The sequence below is a fragment of the Oenanthe melanoleuca genome, chromosome 8 (genome assembly GCF_029582105.1).
Source record: "Oenanthe melanoleuca isolate GR-GAL-2019-014 chromosome 8, OMel1.0, whole genome shotgun sequence".
Taxonomy (NCBI): domain Eukaryota; kingdom Metazoa; phylum Chordata; class Aves; order Passeriformes; family Muscicapidae; genus Oenanthe; species Oenanthe melanoleuca.
In genome coordinates, this window is record NC_079342.1 from 25,063,476 (window position 1) to 25,082,716 (window position 19,241).

Below are 19,241 nucleotides of genomic sequence, written 5' to 3' on the forward strand. Positions count from 1 at the left end.
GGTGCCTTCAGCCCGCTGCGGGCGGCTGCAGCGCCCTCAGCACTGCTGGGGCTCGCACGCCCTCCGCCCCGACACCAGGCGGGGCTCCCGTCGGGTCCCGTCCCCCCAGCACCCCCGAGGCCCGGTCCCCTCAGCCGGGTACAGGCGGGCTCCGGTACCCTCAACAGCCGCGGGGTCCGGTCCCCTCTGCTGGGCACAGACAGACTCCAGTCCCTTCAACAGCCTCGGGGTCAGGTCCCCTCAACAGCCTCGGAGTCCCGTCCCTCATCAGGGCACAGACAGGCTCCAGCCCCCTCAATAGTCTCGGGGTCTCTCAGCTCGGGCACCCTCGGGATCCGGGCCCCTCAGCCCGGGCACAGCCAAGCTCCAGCCCCCCTCAGCCTTCCCGGGGGCTCTCACGCCCTCAGCCCAGACACCAGCCGGGGTTCCCGTCGGGGTCTCGTCCCCCCAGCACCCCCAGGATCCCGTTCCCCTCAGCCCGGGCACCCCCTCAGCCCAGACACCAGGCAGGACTCCCGCGCCCTCAGTGCCAAGCACAGCAGGGCAGCCGCGTTCTCCACCCCGATCTCGACACCACCAAAGTCCTCCTCCGCTCCCTGGCTCCCCACCAGGATGGTGCCCGGGTCGTGCAGGGTGTCCTCTCCCATCAAGAGAATGCCACACATCAGTGGGTAAAAAAAGAAAAAAAAAATTTATTGTGCAATCTGCATCTCTTGTCCCATTGTCCCAAACCACACACACGCACCCTGACAACATAAATAGAGGCACTGGACCAGCTGTGAGTGACAACTCTTCATTATGGGGAAGGTTCCATTGGTATCACAGTGATGGAAGATGCTGGTTCTTTACAGAGGGGCTACAAGTCCTGATTTCCATCAACACCTACACTGCAGTGCAGACCTGGGCAGCACACACACACACCCTGTATCTGAGGGTGGAGGTGGCCATTAACAGCATGATCATTGTCACAGGGCATGGACACCTCAGCACTGAACACGGGCTCTGTGCAGCTCTGCATCCCTTCACTCTTGAGCAGGGCTTTCCCAGAGGAAAGCAGGGCCCCAGCGCCAGCACAGCATCACCACACCAACAGGACATGGGTGGCTGCTCCCAGGGCAACGGGATCCATGCTCACAGCTTCCTTCCTTCAGTGGGACAGCATGGCTTTGGGTGGTGGAAGTCATTTCTTCAGCCCAACCACCCTGCGTGGCCCAGAAGGAGCTGTGAGCAGGCCCATCCATGAGCTCCTGCGTTCCTCCAACCCAACCCAGAGCTTGGGAATTTTTCCTCTGAAAACCACCTTTGTGGTGAGGATGCACATAAAAGCTCTAAGCAGAAAGTTCCATCTCACAGCTGCTTCCTTGCAATGGCACAGGTGTCCCCAGGCTGGCTAACCCCTCCTGTAATCCATGGTGAAACACTCATCCAGCAGTATCAGAGGACCACGTGGCTCCGTGTCCCCATCCTGCAGAGGTTACTGTCCCAGGAAATAAAGGCGAGCAGTGACACTGGCCCAGAACTGCCTGGACAGTTCTGTCTGTGGTGGCTGGGATGAGACCAGGAAACAAGCAGGAGCTGGAAGGGGTCTCACAGAGAGCTCAGCTCCCTGCCAGAGCCCACTGGCCAGCAGCTGGCAGTCCCAGGTGCCCAGGTTTCCTGCATCTGGGGCTCCACTGCAAGGAGATGGCACTCAGCACAGAAACACCACGAGGCCAGCACCTGGAGAAGGCTCTGGGCACATCTGCAGTCCTGGCTCGCTGGCACCAGGCACTACGGCTGGGGGAGCCTGCTGGTACCCCAGGATAGGGTATCTCAGCAAGCACAGGGAAGCTTGGAAATCCTCTGAACCAAGGCAGCCAGTGCAGACATGGGAAGTGTGTAGCACTTGTGGGATGCTCACAGGATCCCACACTCCAGCAGAGCCGATGGGTTTGGGGCAGGCTGGCACTTCCACCCCCTTGGTCCCCAGTTCAGCAAGGCTCCTGGCTGCAGACAGGGTGGCAGTGGCACTGTGGCACAACAGGAGTTTGGCACTGGCCAGGGTGAACAGGCCCAGAATGGGGCTGCAGAAGCCATGGCAGGACAGGCTGTGCCCCTCCTGGGAATCTGAGGAGAAGCAGGTTGTCATGGCTGCCCGGAGCCCATACCGGGCAGCAATGGCTCTTTCCACCCTGAGGCTTCTCCCTTTCCAAAATAAACACCTCCAAAAAGGCAAGTGGCAGCGAGAGACAAGTCGGGGAGAGCCAGCCCCCATGGTGCCCCTGTCACAGCTACCCACTGCTACTCAAAGGACAGTAGGTCAGGATGGGCCCCCTCCACCTCCCAGCCAGGGCTGCGTGGCTCTGGCTGCCCTGTGCTCCCCGCTGGCTCGTGCTCCAGCCCTGGTCTCCATGAGGCCTTCTCTGTGCTGGCTGATATCTCAGTGGCCCTGTCACCCACTTGCCACTGGCTCTCCCGGCTGCCCTTATGGATGAGGTCGGGCACGGGTAAGGCACTGGTCGGCTGGTCCCCACTGGGCTCTGGGGTGCCCGTCACGCTGGGGACCCCAGGGCATTCTGGAGGAGACGGGTCCCCCATGCCCAGCTGCTGCTCTGTGGGGTCAGGGCGGGCCGTGGCTGGCTCGGGAGGCTCCTCGGTGCCACTGCTCGTGCTGGTCCCCTCCGGCTGCGGAGCGATGAGCATGTCCTGGGGGGTCTTCAGGGCGCGCGGCGTGCGCTTCTTGGTGATGGGGGGCGGGGGTTCCAGCCGGGGAAAGGCATCCAGCCCCACAGCCCTGCAAGCACAGAGGCACAGCTCACACGGCCTGTCCCAATGACCCCAGCGGGCTGCACGCTGCGGGGCACTCACCCGTCCTCAGCAGCCGGCTCTCCTGCCCCCAGCACAGCCCCCGCGCTGGCGTTCACCTCCATGGCTCCCAGGCCGGCGGGCTCCCTGCGGCGCAGCAGGTCGCTCACCCTGGCGCCCACGGCCTTGCCCAGGTTGCGGAGGTGCTGGCTGCCGGCGGGCCGGCAGGGCTGGGGCGCGCCGGGCACGGGCTGCGCCCGCGGCGGGGGCACCGCGCTGGCGTTCTCAAACAGGCTCTGGTCCACTGCAGGGGGAAAGCACAGACAGCGTGAGAGCCAGGCTGGGGGGAGCCCAGCACGGCTGGCACACCAGCGCTGGGAGAACACAGTTCTGGGGGCAATTCTGGGAGGCTGTTCCCCGTGCCAGGCTCCACAGGGCAGTGCATGCACAGGGGACCAGCGTGGGGCAAGACAGGGTAGCAGCGAGCCCAGGCCTCCACGCTGGCACTGCCAACACACCGAGAGCTTCTCTTACCTGAAACCATGCGACTGGGGAAGCAGGTTGTGGAAAAAGAGAGAGAGCAAGCATTTACCAGAGAAGAGGCCTGTCCCTTCCACAGTGCCAGGTGAGGGGTGCTGCCCACCCCCTGCTCAAGCCTGTCATGCTGTCTGAAGGGATGGGATCACATGCGGGTCCCTTGTCAGCCACACCCTGGTAAAGCCACGGGGCCTTCTCTTGGGGACCCACAGGGTGGGCTCTGCACTGCCCACCCCACCATGGCTCCCTCAGCTCAGCTCAGCCAGGCTGGGTGTCTGGGTGGCAGCAGGTGCTCTGCAGTCACATCCCACCTCTGAGCTACCCTGGTTTCTCCACCATGTCTTCTGAGCAAGAGTCCTTCAGCTGTGAGGGTACCCCCAGGAGTGCCAGCTCACACCCCCCTGGCTCCATGTCAGTGTGGGTGTGTGTGATGGCTCCAGCCAGTTCTGGGTGAGCCTGGTGCTGTTCTGGGGCCTCGCTGCCCATCAGCACCCTCTGCCCAGCTCTACCTCTGCATCTCAGGGGCACACACTGGGACAGAGACAACCACCTCCACACCCCATGGCACAGGCAGAGAGGAAGGGCTGTCAGCACTGCCCCAACCCCATGATGGGCTGGGCTCTTACAGGGACCCCCAACTCACTGCAGGCCCTTTCCTCTGCATTCTGGGGCCCACAGTCCTGCTGAACAGTGAGCTCCCTGCCTGCACCTGCAGCATCTACCCTGGGATTCACCCTACAGCTATTCATCTGCACCAAGAGCCGCCCAGCAGTGCCTGGGCAGCCTCTTCTCCAGCTCTCGGGAGTGTGAGCCAAGTGACAACCTCTTGGACAGCTCTCTTCTGGCTCATCAGATGACTTCCAGCCCCTGAGAGGCACAGGCTGGCCAGCAGCACACCCAGATCATGGTCCAGGACAAACTCACTGCTTCCAAGTGCCAGCAGTGCATGTTGAGCTGCCCCATATTCCCCGTGGCTGCTCAACACCCAGATCCAGCACAGCTCCCAGGAGGGCCAGAGAGCAGGAGCTCCAGGCACAGGGGGCTGCAGTCCCCAGGTGTCCCTGCAGCCCCCGGATGTCCCTGCATCCCCTCAAGTGCCCCTGCAGCCCCAGGTGTCCGTGCAATCCCAGAGGTGTCTCTGCAGCCCCCCAAGTGTCCCTGCAGCCCCCCAAGTGTCCCTGCAGCCCCCCCGGGTGTCCCTGCATCCCCTCAAGTGCCCCTGCAGCCCCCAGGTGTCCGTGCAGTCACCCGGGTGTCCGTGCAGCCCCCCAAGTGTCCCTGCTGCCCCCCGGGTGTCTCTGCAGCCCCCCAAGTGCCCCTGCAGCCCCCCCAGGTGTCCCTGTAACCCCAGAGGTGTCCCTGCAGCCCCCCAAGTGTACCTGCAAACCCCAGGTGTCCCTGCAGTCCCCAAGTGCCCCTGCAGCCCCCCGGGTGTCCCTGCAGCCCCCCCAAGTGTCCCTGCAGCCCCCCCAAGTGTCCCTGTCCCTGCAGCCCCCGGGTGTCCCTGCAGCCCCCCGGGTGTCCCTGCAGCCCCCCCAAGTGTCCCTGCAGCCCCCCCAAGTGTCCCTGTCCCTGCAGCCCCCGGGTGTCCCTGCAGCCCCCCGGGTGTCCCTGCAGCCCCCCGGGTGTCCGTGCAGCCCCCGGGTGTTCCTGCAGCCCCCCGGGTGTCCCTGCAGCCCCCCAAGTGTCCCTGCAGCCCCCCCAGGTGTCCCTGCAAACCCCAGGTGTCCCTGCAGCCCCCAGATGTCCCTGCAGCCCCCAGGGATCCCTGCAGTCCCCCGGTGTCCCTGCAGCCCCCAGGGATCCCTGCAGCCCCCAGGTGTCCCTGCTGCCCCCCGGGTGTCCCTGTAGTCCCCCGGTGTCCCTGCAGCCCCCCAAGTGTCCCTGTCCCTGCAGCCCCCCAAGTGTCCCTGCAGTCCCCCGGGTGTCCCTGCAGCCCCCGGGTGTCCCTGCAGCCCCAGCAGCCAGGCGGCTGCCACGGGAGGGCACTGCTCCATCACTCCTGCCAGCAGCAGAATGAATTGTTTCAGGAGCAGCCGGCTTCTGCCTGGGCTCTGCTACACTTCTGCCATCCTTTAAGAGAGGCTCTTCCCTACTCTTCCTTCTCCAGCAGTCAAAAACTTCCCGAGCCCCTTGCAGTGCTGATTAGCATCTCTACATCTGCGTGGAGGGCTCTGCAGAAGCCAGGAAGCCCCTGGCACCCTGCAGCTGTTGGATCAGCCCTGAGACAAGGGTGTGCTGTGGCTGAAGGGCAAGACTGAAACACCTCTACTGGCAGCAATATTCTGGGGGCACCTTGCTCTCGTGGGCATCCTGTGGCTGGGGAGGAAGCTCAGGTTGGAGGGGGTCTCTGCAAGGGCAGAGGATGCCACTGCTGGTGCTGGCACTCAGCATGGAGAGGGAAAGAAGTACAGAAAGAAAGAGTCAGTGAGAAGAAAGAGACAACAGAAAGCCTTGAGAAATAGAAAGATTTATTTAGCAAAAGCCAGTTGACTAATGACAACACCCAAGGGTTAAGTGCACTTACATTGACAGATTGGCTTCCCAGATAGATTGAGTCAACAGTTAGTAATACGACAGTTGTAGGAAAAGAAAGGACAAAAAATATAGCTATAAAACCCCTGTCAAGGTCCATAACAAAAGTGAGAGGCTAGAGAGGAGTCCTGGAGGCAGTGCTGACTTAGGAGGGGTCATTTACACGTGTACACCCATGGCACAGCATGGTGCTGGCAGGATCCCACCCAGCCTGTGGGGCACCTGCCACTGTCCCTTGTGGGCAGAGCATGGGCAGGAGCCCGAGGCTGCAGCTGGTCCTGCCAGCCCTGCAGGGCTGGGACACAGCCTGGGCTCTGTGTGTGGGATGGCACAACACAGCCTGGGCTCTGTGTGTGGGATGGCACACAGATCTGTGTGGCAGCTGGGATGGGCCCCAGCGGTGGCTCAGGAGGTGGCTCCCCCCACCTGCTTCCTGAGAAGAGACTTCTGGGATGCTGCTGTTCCTCTCAGGCTCCCCCTCCACCTGCCCTGTGTGTGCAGCTGTCCTTTCCCCTGAATGATGTCTGCCCACGTGGAAACCCCTGCCCAAGCTCCACCACCCTGCGCTGCCCTCTAAGTGCCATGCCTTGTGCGTGCTGCCATGCCCACGTCCTCCTCCTAGATGGAGCAGCCTTGCCTTTGCCTTCAACTGCTGCAAGCTGGCAGTGGGATGCTGGGTCCCCAGCAGAGGGGTGGCACAGCTGTCCCCACAGCCATGTGGAGGACAGGAGCACCACGTACCAAGCAGCACCCTCTCACACTCTGCCTGCTGGGTGGCTGCTGCAGAGCTCCCCTGGACACCAGGGCACTGCTGGGGACACTAAACATGTCCTTCTTTCCTCCCCACTAGACCCTCTAAGCTCCTCAAGTCCATCCAGTCCTCTCACGTGGTGGAGGGTGCATAGCTCAGCTCATGCTGACCCCGGGGGTCTCATCCACACATCACCCCTCAGCAGCCCTCAGGCCCAAGGGGACCAGGGCAGAGAGAAGTGATGGACCTTCCTCAGCAGCCAGGCTAAGCCCTGGAGGAGAGCAAGAGGTGGTGTCAGCCAGGGGTTACTGCAGGCAGATTGAGCAGAGACAGAGCTGGCGAAGGTAGGAGCAGCACGGAAGCAACAAAGCAAAGCAGAAGCAGGACAGGAGGGAGGATGGGGAGGAAGATAACTGTGCCAAATCCCCACCTCATCGAGGGCTTCCACGTGAAGCAGGGTGGACAACAGGACTTTGGTTCATGGCCTTCAACCATGGCCTCTTAGAGGCTCAGCACCAGGCAGGTGATAAAAGTGTTTGCAGAAAAGGAACAAGCTCTGGGTCCCTTGGAGGCCCCCACAGATGGCTTCCAGCTCTAAGTGTCTCGAGGGCTGGTGGGGGACCCCGAGATCTTGGATTCACTCTTCCAGAGGGTGCAAACCAGAGCTGTGGTGAAGCACCCCTGCAGACACCAGCAGTTCACTCCCCATCGAGGGCTGGAAGTGTGCTCATCCCTGAAAATGCCAATGCCAGCACTGCAGCTCCCAGCCTTGGTCTGGGGCAAAACAACTGCTCCGAAATGGGAGGGTTTGTCTATAAAGCAAAGCAGGGAGTTTGTGGTGATGGGAACTGCTTGAAAATGTGACTTGAGAGCACGAGGAAGGCTTTGAAACCTGACAGCTGGGCCAAGGAGCCATTGGATAATGAGGGGGAGGACACTCCACAGCTTGGTGCTGCACACCCTGGCTCCCTGCTCCACACTGCACTGTGTCTTCCTCTCTGCTCCACAGCCTGGCAGAGCAGCGGGCTCCACCTGCCTTGGCACGGATAAACCCTGTCCTGGAAGTGCCACATCCTCCTGCCAGCAACTGCCTGCACCAGGCCAGCCTGAGCAACCTCATCTCAGCCCTTCAGATCCTTTCCAGGCTCATCCCCACTGTCCCTCAGTGCCTCACGTCTCACTCACAGACCCACTCTCACAGTGCACCGTCACCAACCCTCACCTAGCACGGCCCTGCTATTGTCCCCACCCTGCCCAGCACACAGAGAGCCAGAACACCTGCTCTGTCCTTGCTCACCACCTTGGAGCTGCCCCCTCACTGTCCTGGACTGCTCTCCATTCCCCAGCAGAACCCTTCCCCTGCCTTACTGCTTCCCCAGCAGCAGCAGAAATGCCTGGCCTCTTCCTGACCTTGACACACAGTTTGAAGGGAGATGGGGCCAGGGGGGAGCACGAGGAGCTGTCAGCCTGCAAAGCAGGGATGCTGCAGCTCAGCACACGGCTCCATCCTCACCTCCACGCTCCCTCCTCTGCCCGCCTCCCTCCCTGCCAGGGCCGTGGGGCTGCTCCTGCAGGTCCTGGCAGCTCTGCACCACCTCCTGCTGACCCCTAGACCGCGATCTCATCCTCCAGGCTGTCTCCCAGGTCCTGCCTGGGCTGCACGTGGAGCAGGCGCGGCGGCTCCTCCTGGGACCAGGAGTCGCGCTCCTCGCTCTCGTCCGTGTTGGACTCGTACTCGGAGGCGATGCCCGACTCGCGGAACTTGATGAGCTCCAGGCTGCCCAGGGCGGGCTCGGGGGCGGGCGGCCCCGCCTCGGGCAGGAAGCGGTAGCACTCCAGCTTCACCAGGCAGTCGTTCCTACCTATGGGGCTGCCCAGGGCGCTGGGGAAGGCCGGGCTGGGGCCCAGCGGCGGCGGCTGCGTGTCCTCGGGCTGCGGGGTGGTCGGGTCGCACAGCACGGGCAGCGCGTTGGAGCGGAAGGTGATCTCCAGCAGACTGTCCTGCGAGCCTGCTGCAAGAGAAGGGCACGGCTGAGGCACAGCCTGTCAGCACTGGGGGACAGTTAGGGTATCAGCCTCTGCACTCTCGCTCTTTTGAGGGGCGTTTTTGGTGTCACTAATGCCAGGAGCTGCTGCTGGCCAGTTAACTATCTTCCAGCCCAGCTCCTGCAGAGAGCTGGTGGCCACATCTGCTGGAGAGGAAGGTCAAATTGGGCAGGTATGGAGCTGGCCTGGAGCATGCAGGCACTGGGGAAAGCAGACGTACAGCTGATGGAGGTAGGTGCCTACCTGTCCATACAGCCCTCCCCAAGGCCCTTCCACGCTGCATGCAAGCACCCTGCTGCACACACACAAGCCAGGCCAGAAGGGCACAAATATCCCTCTGAACAAGAAGACTGGGAATGCACAAAAAGCCCCGAGAAAAGCACCCACATGCAGGTCCCCCACAGCCCTGGCTAGCTGCGATGGGACAGGAAGGGGCGGCAGCGCTTACTGGTCGTGTTCCCCGCCAGCTTCAGCTCCAGCTCCTGCACCTGTTTGACCAGGAGGGAGATGTGCTGCAGCAAGTCCTTGTTCTGGAGCAGGAGCTGGTGCACACGAGCCTGGGCCTCCAGCCGTGCTGCTGCTTCTGCTGCCAGCTGGTCCTTCAGCAGGTGCACCTGGACAGGATACAGCAGGTGAGCAGGGCACTGCTGCTCCAGGGTCAAGGGCTTCGACTCTGGCCATCCCTGCTCCCGTCCCAGGCCTCACCAGCACCCCACCCAACCTGTACGAAGCAGCATTCCCTGTGGGAACTGCAGATGGGATGGGGAGCATGTGGGTGGTGTCACCCCAGGGCTCAGCACATTGTACCCTGGCCTCCCTGATGGAAAAGCCCAAAGCACTCAGCTGTCAGTGGTGCAGTGACCTAGGGATGTGCATGGAAAGGGCAGCACTGAGCTGGGGATGTGCATGGAAAGGGCAGCACTGAGCTGTCAGTGGTGCAGGTGAGCTGGGGATGTGCATGGAAAGGGCAGCACTGAGCTGTCAGTGGTGCAGGTGAGCTGGGGATGTGCATGGAAAGGGCAGCACTGAGCTGTCAGTGTGCACTGAGCTGGGGATGTGCATGGAAAGGGCAGCACTGAGCTGGGGATGTGCATGGAAAGGGCAGCAGTGAGCTGCCAGTGTGCAGTGAGCTGGGGATGTGCATGGAAAGGGCAGCACTGAGCTGTCAGTGGTGCAGTGAGCTGGGGATGTGCATGGAAAGGGCAGCACTGAGCTGGGGATGTGCATGGAAAGGGCAGCACTGAGATGTCAGTGATGCAATGAGCTCGGATGTGCGTGGAAAGGGCAGCACTGAGCTGCCAGTGTGCAGTGAGCTGGGGATGTGCATGGAAAGGGCAGCACTGAGCTGCCAGTGTGCAGTGAGCTGGGGATGCGCATGGAAAGGGCAGCATTGAGCTGTCAGTGTGCAGTGAGCTGGGGATGTGCGTGGAAAGGGCAGCACTGAGCTGGGGATGTGCATGGAAAGGGCAGCCCAGGAGCAGCCAGATGGATGCAGCTCTGGATGGTGCTGTGGGTGTGTGAGGGCACATGCAGTGGAGCTGGCCCTGGAAAAGCTGTGGTTTGGGCATCTTTCCCAGAAGCAGGGCCCAGGCAGCAGCTCTGTCACAAGGAGGGGCTGCAGCACCACGGATGGCAGGGTGCTGCTGAGGGGCTGGCTCTGGGCTGTGAGCTGCCCGCTCAGCCTGGCTCTGGGAAGCAATGCCTGCAGGGAGCCACGGGCAAGAGCAGCACTGATCTCAGCACAGCTACCTCCATGCAAACATCTGTGTCCACAGAACCATGCCTGGAGCTCCTGCCCAGGGCAGCTCTCTGATCTGTGTTCAGCAAGGAGAATACAGAAATGTACACTGCACAAGGGAGCAGCAGTGACCTGGGGGCCACTTGGGCTCAGCACCCCTTCCTGACACCCACCTATGGCTCCTACAACTGGACTGGGACCAGAAAAGCACAGATTTACAACTAAACAAAAAAAAAAATTAAAAAATAACTCGAAAACAAAAATATCCCCACCAAACACTAGAGGCTATTTTCCCATGGCCTAGAAAGTGACCTTGAGGAAGAAGAGGAAGCTCTCTGTACCTGCCAAGCTGTGAGCTGCTGCTGCAGCTGCAGGGCCACCTGCCCCCACGGGTGGGACCAGGAGGCAGTGCCAGCTGGCCCAGTGTGGCCAGCAAAGTGGCACAGCAGTGCCCTTGGCAGAGCTGAGCTGAAGCACAACAAGCCTGGGAGTGACAGGAGACCAGGCAAAGGACTGGGATTTACAACTTTCCATGAAGCCAGGCCAAGAGCAAGGGGTGCAATATCTGACACTTTGGAGCCTTTTGGACTGTGAGCAACGCTACACTTGGACAGACACAAAGGATTCCCCAAGGATGCAGATCTCTCTTCCAGAGGGGAAAACAACTTGGCAGCCTGTGACCCCAAAAGGCATGTGGGCTCTGGAGGCAGCAGCTCAGCCAGAACTGATCCACAAATACTGATTTACTGAAGCGAGAGGAGCAAAGCCAGGGGGCAGCACAGAAATGCTGCTGGAGCCCATAGCTCAGGCCACAAAGGAAGTTGGTGAATTGCAGCGAGCTCTGTGCAGGGTCAGGGAACAAGTAAAGCTCAGGTAATGAGCTGGATACAGCAGCCAGAGCTGCTTCCATGAGAAATAGCTGCGTGGAGAATGAGCTGCCCAGGCACACCCCAGTCACACCTGGGGGCAAGCAGAGCCAAGCAGTGTGCCCCAGCCCTGCCACTGCCCCTGGGAAAGAACAGAGGGGACAACCTGTGCCACGGCCACTTGTGTCTGCTGCTGCTGCTGCTGCAGGAGCTGCTGGAGAAGCTGCATCTGGTGGTGGGCAGACAGGGGTGTTCCCAGGTCGGGCAGCTGGGCAGATGAGGGCAGCAGCATCTTGGGTGACGCCGTCAGGATATCCTCAGGGTGGAGGCAGCTCTGCAAAACACCAGTGCTGAAGGTGTGATCCCCTGGTACCCACCTCAGAGAGCCACACACGAGCTGTGGCACAGAGCAGCTGCCCAAAATACCCAGAAAAGAAGCAGCTGCATTCAAAGCTAATGCACGCTTTGCTGAGGGTGCTTTGAAAACAGTACTTTTTTCAGTTTCAACAACAACCCCAACACTTTTGTAGAAAATTCCCGAAAAGGCATGGGAATTTCCACTGTACCAAAAAAGTCTTTTATTTTTGTGTTTTTGGTGGAGCCCAGCTCTGCCCCAGACCCTTTCCGTGCGGCTGCACAAAGCTGAGCCTCGGCTCTCCAGGAGCGCCCTGGGCCCCAGCCAAAGGGCAGCCCTGCAGCGGCAGACAGCTTTGATCAGGGAGCTGGGGAATGCTGCACAACCCCCTCCTGACCCCAGAGCCCTGGGGGTGCACGTCACAGCCCCCAGGCAGCTGGGCTAGCAGTGGCACCCACCTCCTTGCCCACGGCGTCCAGGTCGGTGACGCCGCGGCTGAAGTCCAGGATGTCGGCGCCGGGCAGCGGCAGCTCCACGGCGTCAATGTCGGTCTCCTCGGCAGAGGCAGCCGCTCTCTCCACGCCTGAGAGGCGACAGGCTGTGGGAAAGGGTCAGGGCAGGGCTGTGGCACCCACAGTGGCCATGCCCACCCACCCTCCAGGCACAGAGACACGGCTCACCCAGCCCAGCACACCAAACCTGGCAGCCAAAAGCCCTGATGTGGGACAAACGGGCCACCGAGAACAGAAAACACAGATAAAGCTGGAGAAAGGTAAACAAGAGATTACGGGAAAGAAAAACAAAAAACAGATGCTCTGCATTCCCCAGGGAGCTGCATATCGTGGCTGGGACATTGTGTGGAGGAAAACCAAACAATGACCGGTCCAGGGCAGCCCCGTGATTAGGTCATCAGGACAGAACTGGTCACAGAGGCAAGCAGGAAACCACAGCTCAGGCAGGCTGCTGCTGTTGGGATGGGGGGGATCCAGCCCACGGCATGGCAGGGCAGGGAATCCATACAGAGACAGGCAGCAGGACCTGCCAGTGGAAGGGTTTGACTAACCTCTCCTAAAACTTCTGCCTCCCTCCAGCACAGGAGTCAAGGAGCAAAGCTGCTGCTCCTTGGGACCCTGCACAGCTCAGAGTGATGGGGCTGGACCAGCAGCCCCAGCCAGGCATCCCTGTACCCACAGGGCTGAGAAGGAGCAGGGTCTGCAGCCTGCCTGCAGCCCTGACAGCTTTTTGGGAGACCACAAACAGGGCTGTGTCCATTGTGGGAGCTGCAGAGAGCTGGCCTCAGAGCCAGGCATGCCTGGGGACACGAGGAAGGTCTGTGCTGGGGGCCCCTGTGCGGAAGCAGCGAGGGAATGTTTGCAGTGTGTGCAGCCAAGCACAGAGCAGAGCCCCAGGCACTGCTAATGGGCTCCCAGCAAGAGCCATGTCTGAGAGACCATGGCTAACACCTAGAGAAGGCTCCTTGCTGGGCCAGATCCCAGCCTGAGCCTGGAGCACAGCAGGGCAGGCTGCCGTGCAGACCCACTGCCTGGGGGTGTGACCCACAGCTGCCACCCCCCAGCTGTACCTGGCACATCCAGGTCATCTCCATTCCTCTCACTGTCTGCATCCTCCTGGCCATCAGCGTTCTGCTGCGTGTGCTGCAGGCTCAGCTTGTGGCACACCTCGAACGCCTGGCCCACCGTGCGCACGATCCGCATGGCCTGGCTCTGGAGAGGAGAGGAGAGGAGAGGAGAGGAGAGGAGAGGAGAGGAGAGGAGAGGAGAGGAGAGGAGAGGAGAGGAGAGGAGAGGAGAGGAGAGGAGAGGAGAAGAGAAGAGAAGAGAAGAGAAGAGAAGAGAAGAGAAGAGAAGAGAAGAGAAGAGAAGAGAAGAGAAGAGAAGAGAAGAGAAGAGAAGAGAAGAGAAGAGAAGAGAAGAGAAGAGAAGAGAGAAGGCAAGGAAAAGGAAAAGGAAAAGGAAAAGGAAAAGGAAAAGGAAAAGGAAAAGGAAAAGGAAAAGGAAAAGGAAAAGGAAAAGATGTAGCTTCAGCTGGGCTGCCTCTGCATGGTGACCCCCCAGCCTGGCACAGCTCTCCCTGTGCTGTCACAGGGTCCCAGACCCCCAGGATGCCCCGGGCTGGCAGCTCCAGTGCAGTGCCATGGGGTCCTGCCCCAGCTGCTCCACCCAGAGTGCACCAGGACAGGGTCCAGCATCTTTACCTTCTTCTTGGACTTGAAGACGTTGCATCTGAAGACATTGCTAGAGCCATCCCTGGCAATGTAGCTGAAGATCTTTAGGTCCTGGGAGTCATGAGATACATAGAATATCCTGCAAAGACAGAATGGAAGGCAGGATATAAGCAGACACATTACCCAAGTGCCTAGGAGACTGCCAAGGCCACAGTCAATACTTCCCATGGCACAGGGTGCTGGCAGATGCCCAATCTCTGCAGCACATCCCTGCCAAAGCCCATCACAAAATTTTTTGGCACTGGTTTTACCTCAGCTGGGAAAATTTGCCTGCTGATTCAGCAGCAGCAAATATTTTGCAAAGGCAGCACGGGACTTCTCTGCTCAGCCCCTGGGGACAGCCTGCCTGCTACCCCCTCCCCAGCATGGCTGGGGGCCTCTCTCACTCCAGTTTGGCCTCCCTGGGACAGACACACCCTGCTCTTGGCTTTTGGGAACAAGATGGAGGAGGAGAGCTGGCGATTTTGGGCAGCCCCATGAGCTGCCCTGCACAGGACAGCTCTCCAGTGCCCAGCTGGTGTGGTGTGGTGTGGGCAAGGGGCACATCAGAGCCACTCCAGCCTCTGCCCCCACCCCACAGCCTTACCTGTAGATGGGATCATGCATGACGAGCATTTTGTTCTCGTCCCAGGCCCATTCTCTTTTCTGCAATGAAAGAAGCTGCAAATGAGTACGTCAGATGCTGTCCTTGAGAACAGGGACAGGGCAGGGAGACATGCTGGGGAAGCTTTTGTCATCACAGCTGTGCTGCTGCTCCCCTGCAACCCTTTGCTGAGGGTTGGGTGCTACTGGGGACCGGCCACAGCCCACATCACCTCCCACAGGACCCCCAGCCTCATCTGCAGCACACCAGGACTGGCTCAGCCACCCTGCAGGAACGTGACTCACACCAGGCTGACCCCAGCCCATCCCTCCCTCTCCCAGCCCACCAGGGCTTCCCAGGAATTCAAGGATGCTGCAGCAGGAGGGGAGGGGTTCTGCTGCTGAGGCACTGCTGCCCCAGGGACCAGTGCTGCCTACCTTCTTCTTCTTCTTCAGAATGACCTTCACACCATCCACCGACACGATGAGGTTCACCTTCTTCTTCTTGATATTCTTGGCTTTAAACTCATACTGCAGGAGATGGGAGAAAACACCTGAATGAGCCGTCCTGTGCCAGGACAGCCCCAGGGAGGGATGAAGAGGGACAGGGACAGGTTTTCCTGGCCCCACATCAGCCTGTACATCCATGCCAGGTCAGGACAAGGGGTCTTTTTGCCTTGCTCAGCATCTGGAGGAACACACTCGGAAACAATCCAGCCCCTGGATGTGGATAATGCTTTCCCCACTTCAGGATGCTGCTGGGAATGTTAGCTTGTGTTTCAGAGGCCCCCCCAGAGAGGGATCACCACCCCCCCAGCCCTGCCAGCCCCCAGGGATCTGCAGCCTGGCTCGTGGCCATTGCTGAGCCCTGGAAAGTGAAATGGCATCTTGAGTTGGGTATTTTTGGGCTCAGTATAAAACTGAAGATGATTGCTGAGGATCCTGTGAACCCCTCCAGGGGAGATGGGATAATGAAATTAGAAGTCACCAGACAGGAAAAAATACCAACAGCAACTTCCAAAGATCAGGGACTAAACACAGAGCTCTGCTCTGGCCTGGGAAGAGAATGAGATTCCCCCCAAATCCCCCAGTTTGGCATTTAGAGTGTTCCAAGCAGGGAGAAGGCTGGCGGAGGAGTGGGTTGATAAAGTCATTTGGGCTGACCCTGCTGTGGGGTTTCTGAGGAGTCCCATGACTGCTTTCCACAGGTGCAGCCACATCAGGCACCTGATCTGCTGGTGCCACCGTGCACAGCCATGGGGACAGACCCCCTGTCTGACCCCTGCACCCTGCCCTGGCCCTCCCAAGGCACAGGGGGTGCATCTCTCCTCTCATCCCTCTGGCAGTGTCCCTGCAGAGCAGTGCTGCCCTGCCTGTGACATTCCCAGCCTCAGTGATGCATTGGCTCTGGCAGCCAGAGCCAGCAGGCACAGAAAGCTGCTGGCCCTGACCTGTGATCAGATGATAAAAGACTGAGAGCACAATTCCTCAATGCCTTTTGAAGTGGCTGCAGGGGATGGGAGGTTCAGAAGGTTTGGAAAACAGCGTGGGGAGCACAGCTCTGCCCTGCCCCAAGCACTGACCACACAAACCCACCCACACTGGGGCTGAAGCCATTCTGATGGGCTGCAGAAAGCAGAGCTCAGGCTCCCACCGTGGCTGTGGTGAGGCTCAGAGCCCCCAGCACAGCCCCACGTGCTGCTGGCATGGTTTATTCCTCAGGGAGAAGGGTCTCACCAAGGAACCCCCCTCTGTGGGCTTCCCAGTGCCATCCCCATCACTGCATTCCAAACCCCTTTCTTTGTGTCCTGTCAGGACACTATACCAGTGCCTGGCACCTAACACTACAGAAATGTCTTGATTTAGCCCTGAAAAGATGAGCTTTGGCCTGACAGCCTTGGACTAATTCACCCAGTCCTTTCTGAGGCTCTGCATGTGATTTTCCAGGAGCTGCAGGCTGATCTGGGAGCTCTCTGCAGCACCCAGGGTGACTGTATGGCACCTTGGGTGCTGATGCCTGATTTATTGGTCCTGACAATCACTGATCATACACATCCAGTTGCATTTTGGAGCTCCTGGTGCTGGGGAGTTTCTGCTATGGGCTACCCCAAGTGCTAATTGATGTGAGCTTGGAAGAGAGAAAAACATCTCGGGGTAAGACAGACTATTTTAGTCTGGTGGGTTTTTTTTTTTATTGCTGCTTTTGAGGGGCTTCCTAGTTTGGTCTAAGGAAGTGTCAGCTTTGTGGAGTTCCTCTAAGCCCCAGAGACTGCAGAGGGTGAACCCAAACCCCTTTACTTAAGGGGGCCATGGAAGAATATTTCTGAAAAAAGATCAGGACCTCCCTGGCTTGGAGCTGTTTGTGATGACAGAGATCTGCCCATGCCTGTCAACATTCCCCCTTCTGCTGCAGAACAAAGAGGGCTGCAAAGCGTTGGGATTTGAGCTGGGAGGAGAGCAGAGTGATGATGGCAGGGCTGGAAATGCCACCAAAGGGACTCTAGGAGCCAGTGCTGCTGCACCCAAAACAAGCAGCTACAAGGAAAGGAAACCCACATGTTTCCACTGCCACCCAATGCTGGGAGTACATCCTGCATTCCCAAAGATGTGCAGGAGGAATTCTCTGTATTTGGGAGCTGGGTGGCAGCAATTCACCCTGCACTCTCTGGGCACTGCACTGGGATGTGGGGACTGCCTGAGGAGAAAAAACACATTTCAAACGTGATGAGCTCAGCTTACCCATGGCTCTGTCTTGGAGAGCTGAATCCCAGCCTACAGCTTCATAAAGAACTGATACAGAAATAATTATCCAGCTTGACATCAAGAAAGGAAAGAGGATTTGCACAGCATTGCCATGATCCCCTTTGGTTTCACACCATGCAGAATTTCACTGTACTGCTGATAACCAATTAAATGCCGTAACAGAAGAGCTTTCTTAGCCTCCAACCCAGGCATTCTGCCCATCTTGGGTATGTTTCTGGACCTTTAAATATCTCTAATAATACTACAAGCTTGGGTTAATTACATTAATTCTTGTTTATAGTAATGTGGCAACGCCAGAAGAAAGAGAAAGATTAATTTCAGGGAAATGCACAGAAAACAGAAAATCAACAAAATCATCTCTTCCTGGATTTGCACAGCTCCACTGTCTGTCTCCTACTGAAAAATTAAAATTTTTGAGCAAAGACTGAAAATGGACATCTGAGATACAACAATTAAAGTGCCCTGCAACTATTTGAGAAAAAAAAGCAAATGTGGCCTCAGTAATGCAAAAGAAGTACAAGATCACTCATAAAATCCAAGTGAATAAAGATTATCCCTTAAGTATCCTGACAGAACAAAAAAAAAAAAAAAAAAAAAAAAAAAAAAAATTCATCTTTTTAAATGGAAGAGAAACATCCACTCCACCAGAGCATGGGAGCCTTCCCATCGACCTTGGGTTAGTGGGAGTCTATTTTCAACATCTGTCTTTTGTACAGAGTTCAGTATTTCAATAACTTTGGAAGGAAAAGAAGGCAGCTGGTGCATGCATCATTCCTACTGGCAGAGTATTAAAAGTGCCCTTTCTGGAGAGCTGAGGAACATATGTTCCTTAATGGAGAGCGCATGTAACCCTGTCAGCTTGGAGTAAAATTATGTATGAATCCAATGTGTGAAAAGCAGGGAAAACTCAGCATCCCTAGAAAGATGCTCCTCATCCCTATGGGGCTGTTTCCACACAGCAGAAGTGTGAGAAAACTTGAAACCCAAGGTCAGGCACCGAGGAGGAGAGATGATGTCTTTCTACATCCATCATCCCCCACATTCACAAGCATCTGAAAAATGTTAACCTGAATAAAAACGCCCTCATTTCATTCCAGCCCGTCTAAACTGCCTCAGGTACAATTTAAAGCTGCCCACTAGTAAGTAAGGGAAGGTACCAGGAATTTTTTATACAAATAAACAGAATAGTTTTTAAAAGGAAGTAGTGAGCTGCCCCCATCCCCATACACCCTCTCAAAACTCAAAAACTCCCAACTCAAAAAAATTAAAAAAAAAAGAAAAAGAGGAAAAGGTTACTAGCTTGCACCTTGTATTGGGAAGAGAGCAGTGTTCTGAGAATTCAATTAACAGGGAAAAAGCAATTCCCACAAAACTCACTGCTGCTCTGCTTGCCTGGGAGGCAGGGGATGAAAACCTGCCATAAGAAAAGGCACAGAAGAGGATGCAGTTTTTGCCAAAAAGCTGAATTTCTGTGAGTTCCTGCAGCAAGGCCATGGGACTGTGGGCAAAGTGGGGTACCTCGGGGCAGCTGTGCTGGATGCAGAGCTGCTGGCAGCACCCCCAGCTCCCCTGGCAGCTCCTCCTGCAGCTGGCTCATAAAATCCCTCCTGAGTTAGACTTTAACCCCGGGTCAGGCCGGGCCTGTGCTCCTGATGAAGAATTAACTTATTAGAGAATGACAGGCTGGGCTGAGCTCAGTGGGCACAGGCTCCACGGCGCCAGGAATGCACGGCTGGGGGAGGCACACAGCTCCCAGTTCCTGCTGCTGAAATCATGGGGAGTGACAGCAAAGCTCAGACATGGCCAGCAGCTTCCCAGGAGGGGAGCCTGGGAAGCCTTGCTGGGATCCTGACAGCCCTAACTGGGAGGAGTGGCAAACCCAGCTCTGCACAGGGCGCCAGGATTTCGCTGTGCTGAGCCCCACAAAGAAATGGCACCAGCCCCAGTGCCCTGCAGGGACTCAGGAACCACCTGTGGGAAGGGGAACCTGCCAGGGAAAGGCTCTTTTTGCCTGGCCAGGGGTGCCAAGCCATGCTGGG

General features: G+C 58.2%; 1 protein-coding gene across 8 annotated transcripts in view; it reads right to left on the bottom strand.

Moving 5' to 3' along the window:
- Nucleotides 1–668: 668 nt before the first annotated feature.
- The window catches only part of NOS1AP (nitric oxide synthase 1 adaptor protein), a 39,701-nt gene continuing 21,128 nt past the window's right edge, over nucleotides 669–19,241 (bottom strand). Inside the window, exons 3-12 of one of the 8 annotated variants that reach the window (XM_056497669.1) lie at nucleotides 14,878–14,970; nucleotides 14,444–14,502; nucleotides 13,828–13,936; nucleotides 13,195–13,336; nucleotides 12,071–12,195; nucleotides 11,424–11,591; nucleotides 9,102–9,267; nucleotides 8,470–8,619; nucleotides 2,848–3,088; nucleotides 669–2,773 (exon numbers count right to left, since the gene is read on the bottom strand). In XM_056497669.1, coding sequence (XP_056353644.1) covers nucleotides 2,281–2,773; nucleotides 2,848–3,088; nucleotides 8,470–8,619; nucleotides 9,102–9,267; nucleotides 11,424–11,591; nucleotides 12,071–12,195; nucleotides 13,195–13,336; nucleotides 13,828–13,936; nucleotides 14,444–14,502; nucleotides 14,878–14,970 — 1,746 coding nt within the window. In that variant the 3' untranslated portion in view covers nucleotides 669–2,280. Of the gene's footprint in view, nucleotides 2,774–2,847; nucleotides 3,089–5,775; nucleotides 8,620–9,101; nucleotides 9,268–11,423; nucleotides 11,592–12,070; nucleotides 12,211–13,194; nucleotides 13,337–13,827; nucleotides 13,937–14,443; nucleotides 14,518–14,877; nucleotides 14,971–19,241 lie in introns of those variants that run through there. The other 7 variants (XM_056497668.1, XM_056497665.1, XM_056497667.1 and 4 more) reach the window with 7 other exon arrangements.